Source organism: Sinocyclocheilus grahami, unplaced genomic scaffold (genome assembly GCF_001515645.1).
Source record: "Sinocyclocheilus grahami isolate Dianchi unplaced genomic scaffold, SAMN03320097.WGS_v1.1 scaffold8.1, whole genome shotgun sequence".
In the NCBI taxonomy this organism is placed as follows: Eukaryota; Metazoa; Chordata; class Actinopteri; order Cypriniformes; family Cyprinidae; genus Sinocyclocheilus; species Sinocyclocheilus grahami.
This window is the reverse complement of record NW_015505187.1, coordinates 2106932-2118754: the sequence shown is the minus strand read 5'-3', so window position 1 is coordinate 2118754 and position 11823 is coordinate 2106932. Positions and strand designations below refer to the sequence as shown.

General features: G+C 36.5%; 1 protein-coding gene across 1 annotated transcript in view; it reads left to right on the top strand.

Annotated features, from left to right (window-relative positions):
* The window catches only part of LOC107590440 (voltage-dependent calcium channel subunit alpha-2/delta-1-like), a 23189-nt gene extending 11621 nt beyond the window's left edge, over positions 1 to 11568 (top strand). Inside the window, exons 17-31 of the mRNA XM_016279186.1 lie at positions 960 to 1041; positions 1459 to 1524; positions 1621 to 1730; positions 1819 to 1890; positions 2145 to 2212; positions 2746 to 2784; positions 3278 to 3349; positions 5244 to 5396; positions 6126 to 6178; positions 6401 to 6456; positions 6827 to 6953; positions 7455 to 7567; positions 8521 to 8603; positions 9335 to 9423; positions 11459 to 11568. Coding sequence (XP_016134672.1) covers positions 960 to 1041; positions 1459 to 1524; positions 1621 to 1730; positions 1819 to 1890; positions 2145 to 2212; positions 2746 to 2784; positions 3278 to 3349; positions 5244 to 5396; positions 6126 to 6178; positions 6401 to 6456; positions 6827 to 6953; positions 7455 to 7567; positions 8521 to 8603; positions 9335 to 9423; positions 11459 to 11495 — 1220 coding nt within the window. The 3' untranslated portion in view covers positions 11496 to 11568. The remainder of the gene's footprint in view (positions 1 to 959; positions 1042 to 1458; positions 1525 to 1620; positions 1731 to 1818; positions 1891 to 2144; positions 2213 to 2745; positions 2785 to 3277; positions 3350 to 5243; positions 5397 to 6125; positions 6179 to 6400; positions 6457 to 6826; positions 6954 to 7454; positions 7568 to 8520; positions 8604 to 9334; positions 9424 to 11458) is intronic.
* The last annotated feature ends 255 nt before the right edge of the window (positions 11569 to 11823 follow it).

Below are 11823 nucleotides of genomic sequence, written 5' to 3'. Positions count from 1 at the left end.
ATTACATTACATTACATTACATTTTAAATTACATTTTAAATTAAATTAAATTAACACATTTATTTTTTATTAAATAAAATAGAAAATGTAATTTAATTTAATTTAAGGTTCCAAAAGTTGATCTCTATTTCAGATATCCTACAAAAATTCTCTCACATTAACCAACAGACAATAATTTCGACTCATTATGTTGTTGTCTGTTTTTTCACTCAAGAATAAAACTTCCTCGTGAGGATAGACCATAAAATTTTGTAACCAGCAAAACATAGCCCTGTAAACACTCATTTCTGTGGCTGTTTGTCACAGAGGCCTGGTATTTTAAGTCCATGATCGGATCAGTTGAACTGTGTTCTTGCGCTGCTCTCAATCAGGTCCTAATGAAAAGCATGCAGCGTGCAGAGGGGGGCGGAATAAAGTTGTACACCAGCTGCTCTCTCTGAAGTGTGTGTGTGTTTTGTCGTAAAGGCTTTGCGGTAATGAACTGCAGTGCGATGTTATAAAACACTCTAACGTTCTGAACGTGCCCGCACCAAAAAAACGAAAAACCTTTGAACACTTACTGCTGTTTCAAACAGCCGAAGAATACAATCGTGTTCCACGTCTCGGAAAATTCATCTGCGTGTTACTTTCCCGACATGTCTCTCCGCCTCGTTTTTTTTGCGTCGCTGTCTCGCTCTCTTTTTTATGAAGTTCTACTTCTTTATGACTTTGGCATCGGTTACCTCAAAGGTCAGAACGTGGAGCCTGTGCTTACTCATGACCAACAGGTGTTTATGCATTTATCAAGTTAAAGGTGAAGCTTATAATGACGTAAAGCTTTGTACTGTGCCTATTGATCTTCCATTAGATGTTGCTCCTGTAGTGCCAGAGTCATTTTGATACTTGTCATGTCAAAACGATGGTAAAAGGATGGCGAGATGTTAATAGAAGCCAATTTTTTTTAATGTATGGTTCCTCAGGTAATATGGAGCTAATAAACAGACTGCTGTTGGACGCTGGCATCACCGCTGAACTGGCCAAACACTGGAACAAACAGGGGCAGTGAGTTGCACTGAATTATAAATACAAAATACACTAGGCCAAGTGAATTTAACTTCAACTTTACTCTCCTCATGTTGATTCAAACCTGTCTGAACATCTTTCTTTGGTGGAACACAAAAGGAGATGTTTTGAACTGTTCATGCTACTTTTTTTCAAACAATGAAAGCATATGCTGTCAAATTCCAAAAAGAGCCTCATAAAAATAGTCTTTTATGGTGCTATATTGTCCTTTTAGGAGTTTGGCCACTGTATGCGTTTGTTGTATGGAAAAGAGCAGCATGAACATTCTGCTAAGCATCTCCTTTTGTGTTCCACAGAAAAAGAAAATCACATAAGCAGCATAAAAGAAAAAGTATGATAGAATTTCTTCTATCTATTTTATACAGCACTTTTTTCAGTCTAGTTTGTGGTTTTCAGGAATGAGAGAATCAGGGCTAAGTTTGTGGTGACAGACGGCGGAGTCACTAGAGTCTATCCTGCGAGGTACTATTATATTTTAAAGCTTATTTTAAAGAGAGGGAATACCAGGCAGGCCTATGGGATTTAGACTAAAATTATCGCTCTGTGTGTGTTCTGCAGTGCTGGTTCAGAATGGACTGAACAGGCAGAAACATACAAATCTAGTTTCTACAAGAGAAGTCTGGACAACAACATTTTTGTATTTACATCATCGCCATATGCATTCAATGGTAAGTTTGTGTTGGTGAATATTAAAAGCAGCAAAATCCCATTTTTCCTTTTGGATTAATGGATATTTTCTGTCCCCTTTTTTATCAGAAACTCAAGATTCTATTTTAGTGAGCAGAGCGATGGACCTGAGAGTTGATGAATTCATGCTGAAGCCAGCAGGTAAGAGTCGGACGTTATGGTTTTGATATGGGAATATACCGTAGATAGAAAGATGTGGCGATAAACCAATATAAAAGCTTGGTCAAGTAATCAAACAATATTTTCAAATTATTGACACTTACCAGAAGTGGCCAGTTCAGAAAGCTACCAATAGTGTAATTAAAGTAGATTTTTTGTTTTGCCAGTGAATCTTTGTTTGATTGTGTGATTGTGAACTGATGGAAAACTTAAAACTAAACTCATTTTGATTTCAGTGGTTGGTGTTAAACTGGATAAACAGACTTGGATGGAAAGCTTCATCAACGCTACGATTACGCCCAAAGTGAGTGCAAGAAATTAACTACCTGTATTCATTTGAACTGTAATGCAGGTTAGAAGGATGCTTGAGAATGTTGTCAATTTGATCCATCTTAATAATGTCAGTTTGTATTTGTATGAATTAGGTATGCAGTGATGAAAGTTATGGTTAAATGGTCAATATTCAAATTCCAAAAAGTTAATTTGAAATCTAAATACTACAGGTGAACTTTGTAATCACAACAATATAATACACAGTTTTTAAAAACAAACAAACAAACTGATATTTGTTTTGAGATTTGCATTTACATTTAATAGTGTTATTATTGTTGATGTTTTTTGAAAGATTAATTTCAAGTGAGCATTAGATGTTGTCAAAGATGATCTAAATGTAAAAAACGAGCATTCACAATTACATATCCGATATGAGTTAGTATGTCCAATGTCCACTGATACCAATAAATTAAAAAAATCTTTAATATTGCCTGATAATACAGTTTTGATATTTTTGTGAAACTCTAATATGAATCCGTCTATATTTTTACTCTTCCTGCACAGTGTGTTGGGGAAATCTGTGGGTGCAGGAGGGACGATAGCGTAAGATCATATTTATGCGACTACTTGTGTTAGATCTAAAGAGATGTTATTATCTATATTATATAAACTACTGTTTAAAAGTTTGGAGTCAGTAAGATTTTTTTATAAGTCTCTTATGCCCATCAAGGAGCAAAAAGACAGTAAAAACAGTAATATTGTGAAAAATACCATTCAAAATAACGGTTTTCTATTTTAGTATGTTTTCTCAAGAAACATTTCTTATTATTTTCACCTTTAAAAATGGTTTCTCTGCTTTTTATTTTTGTGGAAACCATGAAATCTTTTTCAGGATTCTTTGATGAATGGAAAGCAGCATTTATTTAAAAATAGAAATCCTTTGTAACAATATAAATGTCTTTACTGTCACTTTCGACCAATTTAATGCGTCCCTGTTGAATAAAAGTATTAATTTCTTTAAAAAAAAAAAAAAACTTACTGAGCACAAGCTTACTTTAAATTACACTAAGACTGTATTTATCTTTTTCTCTCAAAGAATCTGGACTGCTTTCTTCTGGATGATGGAGGCTTTCTTGTCATGACCAATAAGGACCTGTATATCAATAAGGTGTGCCTCTCTTCATACCCAATCACCATTTTGCTTCCATTCCACATTCCCCTTCTTTGACCCCCAGAGAGCGCCCACCCAACCCCACCTGTACCCCGCCGGCAACAGCAGTAGAGTAAATGTTTAAAGTTAGGCTCAGCGAGGGAAACCAATCAGAGCGGAGTGTGTGCAGGATAAATCACGGCCGGAGTGTTTGGCAGCAGGACTGAAGCCGAGGAGACCGACTGTGCCCTAAATCCCATCTCCTCCCCTCTGTGTGGGCAGACTCTCCAGGGGTCGGCTAGGACCGTCAGGCAGACTTCACATTCATTACGGCTGTTATTGCACAGGGAGCGGCGGCCGTTCTGTACGCTCTAGGATTTATATCGCCTTTGGACTGACTTATAGTCTCGGATGCACACACTTTTACATTCTTACGTGCAATACAAAGCTGGAAGTTAAGCTGTGTGTGTTCGTAACAGTATCCAGAACAGGGGTGGTTTTTTAAAATTTCACACACACTCGCGGTCGGTATCACACCTCTAAGATTTTCTGGGCTCACAGACAGCTCTTTCTTTGGTTTAAATTATGATAATGCAGTATGCCATCCTAATAAGATTAGAACAGATCCTATTGGCTCCCCTGAGCACGGTGGGCTCCACACTCTTTAAACACACAGCATGAACTTATTCTACAGATTAGTACGGACAGACATCCTCATACCCTGAGTGACACATGCCTGCTATGTAACTCAGCCAATGTTGTGAAATTTTGAATAAGAATAGCCACAGGAATCTGACAGAATTCAGCAGAAAGCTGTGCATAATTATTCACTATTTAATTCTGCACATTTCTGTTTTAACACATGTAAGCATTTTTGGTAACACTTTAGTATAGGGACCAATTCTTACTATTAACTAGTGGCATGACTATTATTAAGATATTGGCTGTTTATTAGTACTTATAAAGCACATATTGTGCAAGACCATATTCTACATCCCTAATCCTACCCAATACCTAAATTTAACAACTACCTTACTAACAATTAATAAGCAGCAACTTAGGAGTTTATTGAGGGGAAAGTAGAGGTTAATGGTTTGTTAATAGCGAGAGTTGGACCTTAAAATAAAGTGTGATTGCATTTTTTACGATTCCACAGAATTATGCACATTTTCCCCAAGAATCAGTGTGGCAAATATGAACAATTTATTTTTATTTTATTTTACCTTTGCTTAACCAAAAAAGAAGCCACACTTTGTCTTCCTGCAAACTGTTAATAGTGGACGACTCATTCGTCAGGAGCAGATGTGTGTATTCAGAGCGTGATTCTTTATACTGTTTGTAGCTCATCTCAAGACATCTGCAGACCAAATGGTGAATAAACAAACATTTCATTGCGGGTTTAAATGATGTTAATTGAAAACAAAAATAGCTTTTGTATACTTTATTTTTCAATGGTGAATCTTTACAGTCTGTGCCTGTTGCTTTTTAAAATGCAGGTTCATGAAGGATATTCTTTTGGGGCATTAAATTATCCCCAGAAGTAAGCAAAAATTTATCAAATCCTTTGGAGATGCCAGCAAAGTTTTGTGGGTGAAATCCAGTCATTTCAGTAGGAAACAAAATTTTACATAATGGGAAAAAAAATTTGTCAACAGGATTTAACAAGTTCGTCATACTGACCGATAGAAGGCTGCTTGATTTGAAAGTAGCTGTTTGAGCTGTGCGACGCTGCACTATTGACAATTATAGACAACAGACCTTTTTTGTCTGAAAAATTTTGCTGAAATTTTGTGAATGTGATTTTTTTTTTAGTCTGTAGTAATTATAATTATCCCTATATAATAACAACAGAAGCCTATGATGCCCCCGTCTCTAAGTAATTGTGTGTGTTTGTGAATGTCTGTGTTTTCAGATCGGACAGTTTTTTGGGATGATTGACCCCAGCCTAATGAGGAATCTGATAAACGAATCCCTGTTCTCCATCAACATAACCTATGACTACCAGGCCCTCTGTGAACCCACCAAAGAAACTAAAGCCGCCGCTGGTCTCAGATCAGTCTATGTGGTGAGTTTCATTTTTTTTAAATTAATTTCAGTTTCTTAAGACAAAAAAAGTTCATTCACAATAAAATCGTATCCAGTAGTGGTTTGCGTGTTATCTGAAAAGTGTTTTGGCACCTGCAAATAAAGATTTGCTTGCATAGCACATTTTCCCCGGACTATAAAGCTTAGTCATGCAATTAGTGAACTTCATATTATTGTTCCATATCACACTGATAAGTTAGCCTCATGATACTCTCTCTGATCTGTGACTCGAATGATTTCGGCCTTGTCTTACATGCTGACTATACCTCACAACACACAGAGTCAACCGTGAATCATCACAAAGTTGTGAATCAACTTCCTCTCTCTCATGCTAATCAGAGCAGCGTGTGCTGCAGCTAATGGTCCCCTGAGCTCATTCGTTTAGCCTTGTTTGTGGATTTATGCTTGCATCTGCTGAGCTTTCGTCTAATATCTCCCGTATTGTTTGGCACCGGGTCCCTTCTGTCTGGCAGGGTCATAATAGGGCCCCCTGCCAATAAAAATCAGGATGTTTTGGTGCTTCTCAGCTCCGGATATGCAACTTGCAAAGTTAGAGAAGAATGTCTGAGAGAATACGAGTTTAAGATGCCGACATCTTTGAGTTTATGCTGATTTTAATGGGGATGATGCATCACAAGGACCTTTTAGATGCCCTTAGTGCTCACAGAAATGTTGTGTAGATTTAAAACATGTTGTTTGTCCTTTTTAGCCCACCATAGCTGACATCCTGAACATTGGTTGGTGGGCTTCTGCAGCAGCCTGGTGAGCGATTTAACTTTCTCAGTTCACACAAAAAATGAAAATCCATTGATTATTAACTAACCCTCATGTTCCAAACCTTTCTTCTGTGGAAAAAGGGCCTCTTTGTATATTTTACAAGAAAACAGGAGTCCAATGTTGTTTTGGAACCCAATGACTTTCATTACAGCATATGGACAAAAACATTGTTCTCAGCTCAATCAGTATTTATTTTTATTTCTCCAGGTCAATATTGCAGCAGTTGTTTGTCAGCATCACATTTCCTAACTTCCTTGAGGCAGGTAAGATCTAGACATTAGTAATTCCTTGCTATGAAAGAATGATTAAGCTACTGCAATTTGGCAGACGCCTGTTTTTCTTGTCGTCTGGTGCACTGCCAAAACTACAGTGCTAATGACTGCTAATCTTGAATTCCTGTACGTACAGAGTGTGACCATGTATTCTATTCAGAATGTCAAAGACAATTAATGTGATGGGGGTGTGGTGTAAATTTTGACTGTATTCTGTGAAATTTAATTTTCATTTTTTTGTAATTGACTCAATTGACAGTTCAGTGGGTGTTATTTAAGCACTAAATCAACAGTAATTCATATAATCATTTCAAGTATTGTAGCTCACGGCAACTGAATATCAATTGTGTTTTGTTCACAGCGGACCTAGACGATGACCTGTCTGAAATGCCATCTAAAGAGAGTTGCATTAAAGAGCAGAAACAGTATTTCTTTGAGAATGATGAGACAACTTTTAAGGGGACTATTGATTGTCAGAACTGCTCCAGGTGAGACTTTTATGGAACTTAATCGTGGAGTCAAAATGATTTTTATTTTTTTTTGTTGGTTGTCAATTTAATGTGATAACATTTTTGTGATTAATTGTTTAAATATTTACGCAGCAAAAAACATATTCATTGCTCCTGAGCTTTACATACATTTTCCAGTTATCTTTATTTGGGAAAAAATAACTAATATTGATTATTATAATTGAATAGTTATACAGTCCTATTTATTTATTTACTTATTTAAATGGCATATATCATAATAAATAAATATTAAATGAAAACAAATCTAAATTAAACATGCAATTATACAATTCTGTAAATTATGTTTTCTTTTTATTTAGTCTGCATATCATGTAACAATAAGTAAATTAAATGTAACATTTTATGTCATTATATAGACTTTTAATAAGTTGTCACCCAGTTCTTAATGATCAAGGCCACCTTTGTCAGAGATGAATTGTGCCCATTAGTTTGTGCATATTTTTGTGTTTTTGTTTTCAGGCAGTTCATAGCTGAAAAGCTTCCGAAGACAAATCTGGTGCTTATTGTTGCCGACACAAAAGAACCGTGTTGCCAGGCTGATGAAAGATTTTTCTCCCAGGAAGAAAAGCCTTGTATCCTTCATTCATGTACAAACAAACCTGCTGTTTTGTATTGAGACACACAATGATGATTACTCGTCAGGTCAGTGTCAGCTTTGGGAAGGAAATTCAGAAATAACTAGAAGTAGCTTTTCCAGTAAATGCATCGCTGTCATTTTAGTTCATTTTAGTCAGTTCATTCAACCAGCTGTCAGTAAAGTGGAAAAATTATTGACCAGTTCTCAAGTCATTACCCAACATGTTTATCCAATGTCCCATTTTCCTTGTAAAGTGACGTGACATGTGGCCAAGTATGGTGACCCATACTCGGAATTAGTGCTCTGCATTTATCCCATCCAAAGTGCACACACACAGCAGTGAACACACACACACCGTGAACACACACCTGGAGCAGTGGGCAGCCATTTTTTGCTGTGGCGCCCGGGGAGCAGTTGGGGGTTGGGGGTACCTTTGGGTTACGAGTCCGACTCTCTAACCATTAGGCCACGACTTCCCCAAATACGTGACTTGTAGAGGTTAAACAGGTTGCAAAGTTTTATAAAATTGTGCAGTGCTGGTATTGTTGGTACTTTACTAAATAAACCAGCAAAACTTCCTTGGAGCTCCAGAAAAAACAGGTTTTGCTGCTGAACAGCTAGACCACCAGCACTAGACCTGCATAAACCAGGATGGACTAGCAGTTTTTTTCAGCAGGAGTGTATTAAGTCCAACACACTCTAATGTCAATTATAATTGTATCTAAGTTTTAGTGAATTGGTGGCTTATTAATTCATACAAATTATTTAGTACAATCGCATTCGTGAATTTTTGTACGATCTGCGTACAGCCCACTGACTGTTGGGTTTTCTTCTAAAAATCATATGTTTCTATACAAATCACATTCACAATTTTATACCTCGGAAAATCCTTACTTTTTCGCATAATATCAGATTGTGCTGATTTGAATCCTGAACTTGGTCTCACAGCTCCAGGTCCAGATCCCTGTGAGATAGCCCAGAACCCACGCTATCGGAAAGGTCCGACACAGTGCTTTGAAAACAACGCAAGTGTAAGTCACTTAAACACCTCCCTACTGCAAAAGCCTACGACAGATTGAGACCAAACTAGCAATCAGCATGACTTGATGTGCATCATGTCCTATTCTTCAAAAACGGCTGGTCTTTGCTGCTCTCATTTCAGTCATCTACCACACTGAGACTCTGGATGAGAATCTTTGAGTCATGACCGATGTAAAAAAAACGCTATTTGGCTCTGTGTGATAGATCTTGGTTTCGGAGAGCTTGACTTTGTTTGACATGTTCTAATCTCACACAAGCATACATTTCATGGCCTAAAGAATGTGGACACCTTTTTTAAATTAACTGGGTTGGGTGTTTCGGATAGAACAGGTGCATAATATCAAGCATATAGTCATGCAATCCCATTTTTGAAGACATGAAGAGTCTAGTGTGAAAGAATTTGACTGGCCTGCACAAAACCAAGACATGAGCCCCATTGAACAAGCTTCCTATTCATGATTTTGAATTGAAATGTTCACCGACTGAGTGGGGTGAGTGGGGTGTCCACATACTTTTGACCAAGTAGTGTATCTTTATCTAAACATACCTACTTCCTGCTCTGGATTCTCTCTTTTTACTTACAGTATTAACGCTTTTTGGCTCGTGCACTTGTTCGCGTGTTGCTTAAACTTCTGACTGTCAAACATTTTTCTGCATGACTCTTCCTCTCTCTTTCTCTCTTTCTCTGGTGCTGTGTATTTGGCTGTATAATGTATGTTAGGATGAGGCCATGTGTAGGAGAAATGCAGGCTCTCCACTGCTTTCCTCTCTGCTCATGTTACTGCTGCCAGTGTTCATGTGCTGTCTCGGGTCAGTCCATCTCTCTATCTCCCTCTAGCTCTCTATCTTTTTATTTATTTATTCATTCATTTACTTATTTATTTTGATCTATCTTGTCTGCCAAATAAGTAGTAAATTCACTAAACACCTGTGTCACTTTCGTTTTTTGTATGTCTTCTTATTCGAGTTTGCTTAACCAGCTTTCTATGGAAATTTCTTTCATTACCTGAATTCCTTTAGTGAATTAGCTGCTAAAACAGCACTGGCAGTTTGTGCAAAAGGCTATCAGCGGGCACACTTCTGTTCTTTTTATCTACATTTTTTCTGTCTAATTCAAATTAATATCTCTTTCTCTCGTGCATTTAATTTTGCAACTAATTAACTTAGCTGTTGCTTCTTACAACTTGTTAAACTGCTGATGTAACTCTCACGCTTGACTAATTCACCAGCTGATTCAATTAAAATAGAATAGAAAGTGTTAGAGTTAGAGGGTCAAATAAAGGTGGAACAGATGTGTTTTTAGTCGTTTCTTGAAGATGGCTAAGGACTCAGCTGCTCGGATTGATTTGGGCAGGCCATTCCACCAGGAGGGAACAGTTAATGAAAAAGTCAGTGAAAGTGATTTTGTGCCTCTTTGAGATGGCACAATAATACGCCGTTCACTTCAGAAAGCAAGCTTCTAGAGGGCACATAACTCTGAAGTAATGAATTTAGGTAAATGGGTGCAGAGCCAGTGGTGGTTTTGTAGGCAAACATTAATGCCTTGAATTTAATGCGAGCAGCTACTGGTAGCCAGTGCAAATTGATGAACAGAGGTGTGACATGTGTTCTTTTCGGCTCATTAAATATTAATCTTGTAGCTGCATTTTGGATTAATTGTAGAGGTTTGATCGATTCACCAATGAATAAATTATTAACAGCATAAGCATATTTATTCATATTATAAAAAATAAAAAAAAAGAAGCTTTTAGACTGATTGTAGTAGGATATTGTAGTTTTATGGTGCATTCACCTAATGTCACAATTACTGTAATTAATCATGTATAATATGCTAAATATATATATATACTGCAATTCAAAAGTTTGGGATCAGTATTATTTTTTAAAGTTTTTGAAGGACTTTCTTTTGCTCATCAAGGCTGCATTTATTTGATCAAAAATACAGAAAAAAACTGTAATATTGTAAAATAATATTGCAATTTAAAATAACGATTTACTATTTTATATAATTTATTCCTGTGATGCAAAGCTGAATTTTCAGCATCATTACTCCAGTCTTCAGTGTCACATGATCCTTCAGAAATCATTATAATATGCTGATTTATTATCAGTGCTGTGCTGCAAGTTGAGCTGCTTATCTTTTTTTTTTTTTGGAACCTGTGATACTTTTTTTCAGGATTCTTTGATAAATAAAAAGTTTAAAAGCAGAATTTATTCAAAATAATTTTTTTTCTAACAACGTACGTCTTTACTATCACTTTTTTTTGATCAATTTAACACATCCTTGCTGAATAAAAGGAAAAAAAAGAAAAGAAAAAAATTTACTGACCCCAAATTTTTGAACGATAGAGTATATTGTTTTAATTATGCTAAAGGAAATTATGGAAAAAAACATGATGCAGTAAATAAAAACTTTGTAGTCACTGATTATAATATTGTATTTATATTTATTATACAATACTTATAATATTGTATTTGTATGTTTTAATATTTTTCTAAATATTTTTTAGTCAATCGATCAATATCACAATCATATATAGTACATATATATATATATATATATATAATCTCTATACATCTATATTTAAAATATTATGTAAAAATATGTGTAAGGTAATTATGAAAAAGGAAATTACAAATTATAATAGTAATAACCAATACATATTTATATATATTTTCATATTTTGCAATAAACTATATTATCTATTCTCAATGGAGAAAATCAATGGAATTTTTATTTCTGGAACCCCAATTCTGTACTTTATTACAAAGTAACTCCCACATGTGATCGCACCATTAGTTCCGCAGCTGACTTATTGGCTTTCTCTTGTTGGCATTGCAATAGGAGCAGAATGAGGATTGCGGTGGGGCGTCAAGTCTGAGTCCATCTATCGTGTCCATGGTCATCCTCCAGCTGCCGCTGCTCTGGCTTCTGATTGGACGAGGACACTGCCTCTCGTGACCTCAGCATAGAGACGCCACACCCCTCTTCGATGCCAAAACTTACATTTAGACGTTCATCTGGACTCCCATGCTACAGCCCAGCACATGGAAGGAGAGGCTCTGACCCAGGAAGTACAAAACCCAAGCCGCGATCACTCACAGCCTTTGAGGTCAAAGTAGGTCGGAGATGATAAATGAGCAATGACCTTTGACATTTGACCCGTGAGGTCAGACTCTCTCCACATGAGCGACAGGGTGGGCAGACCT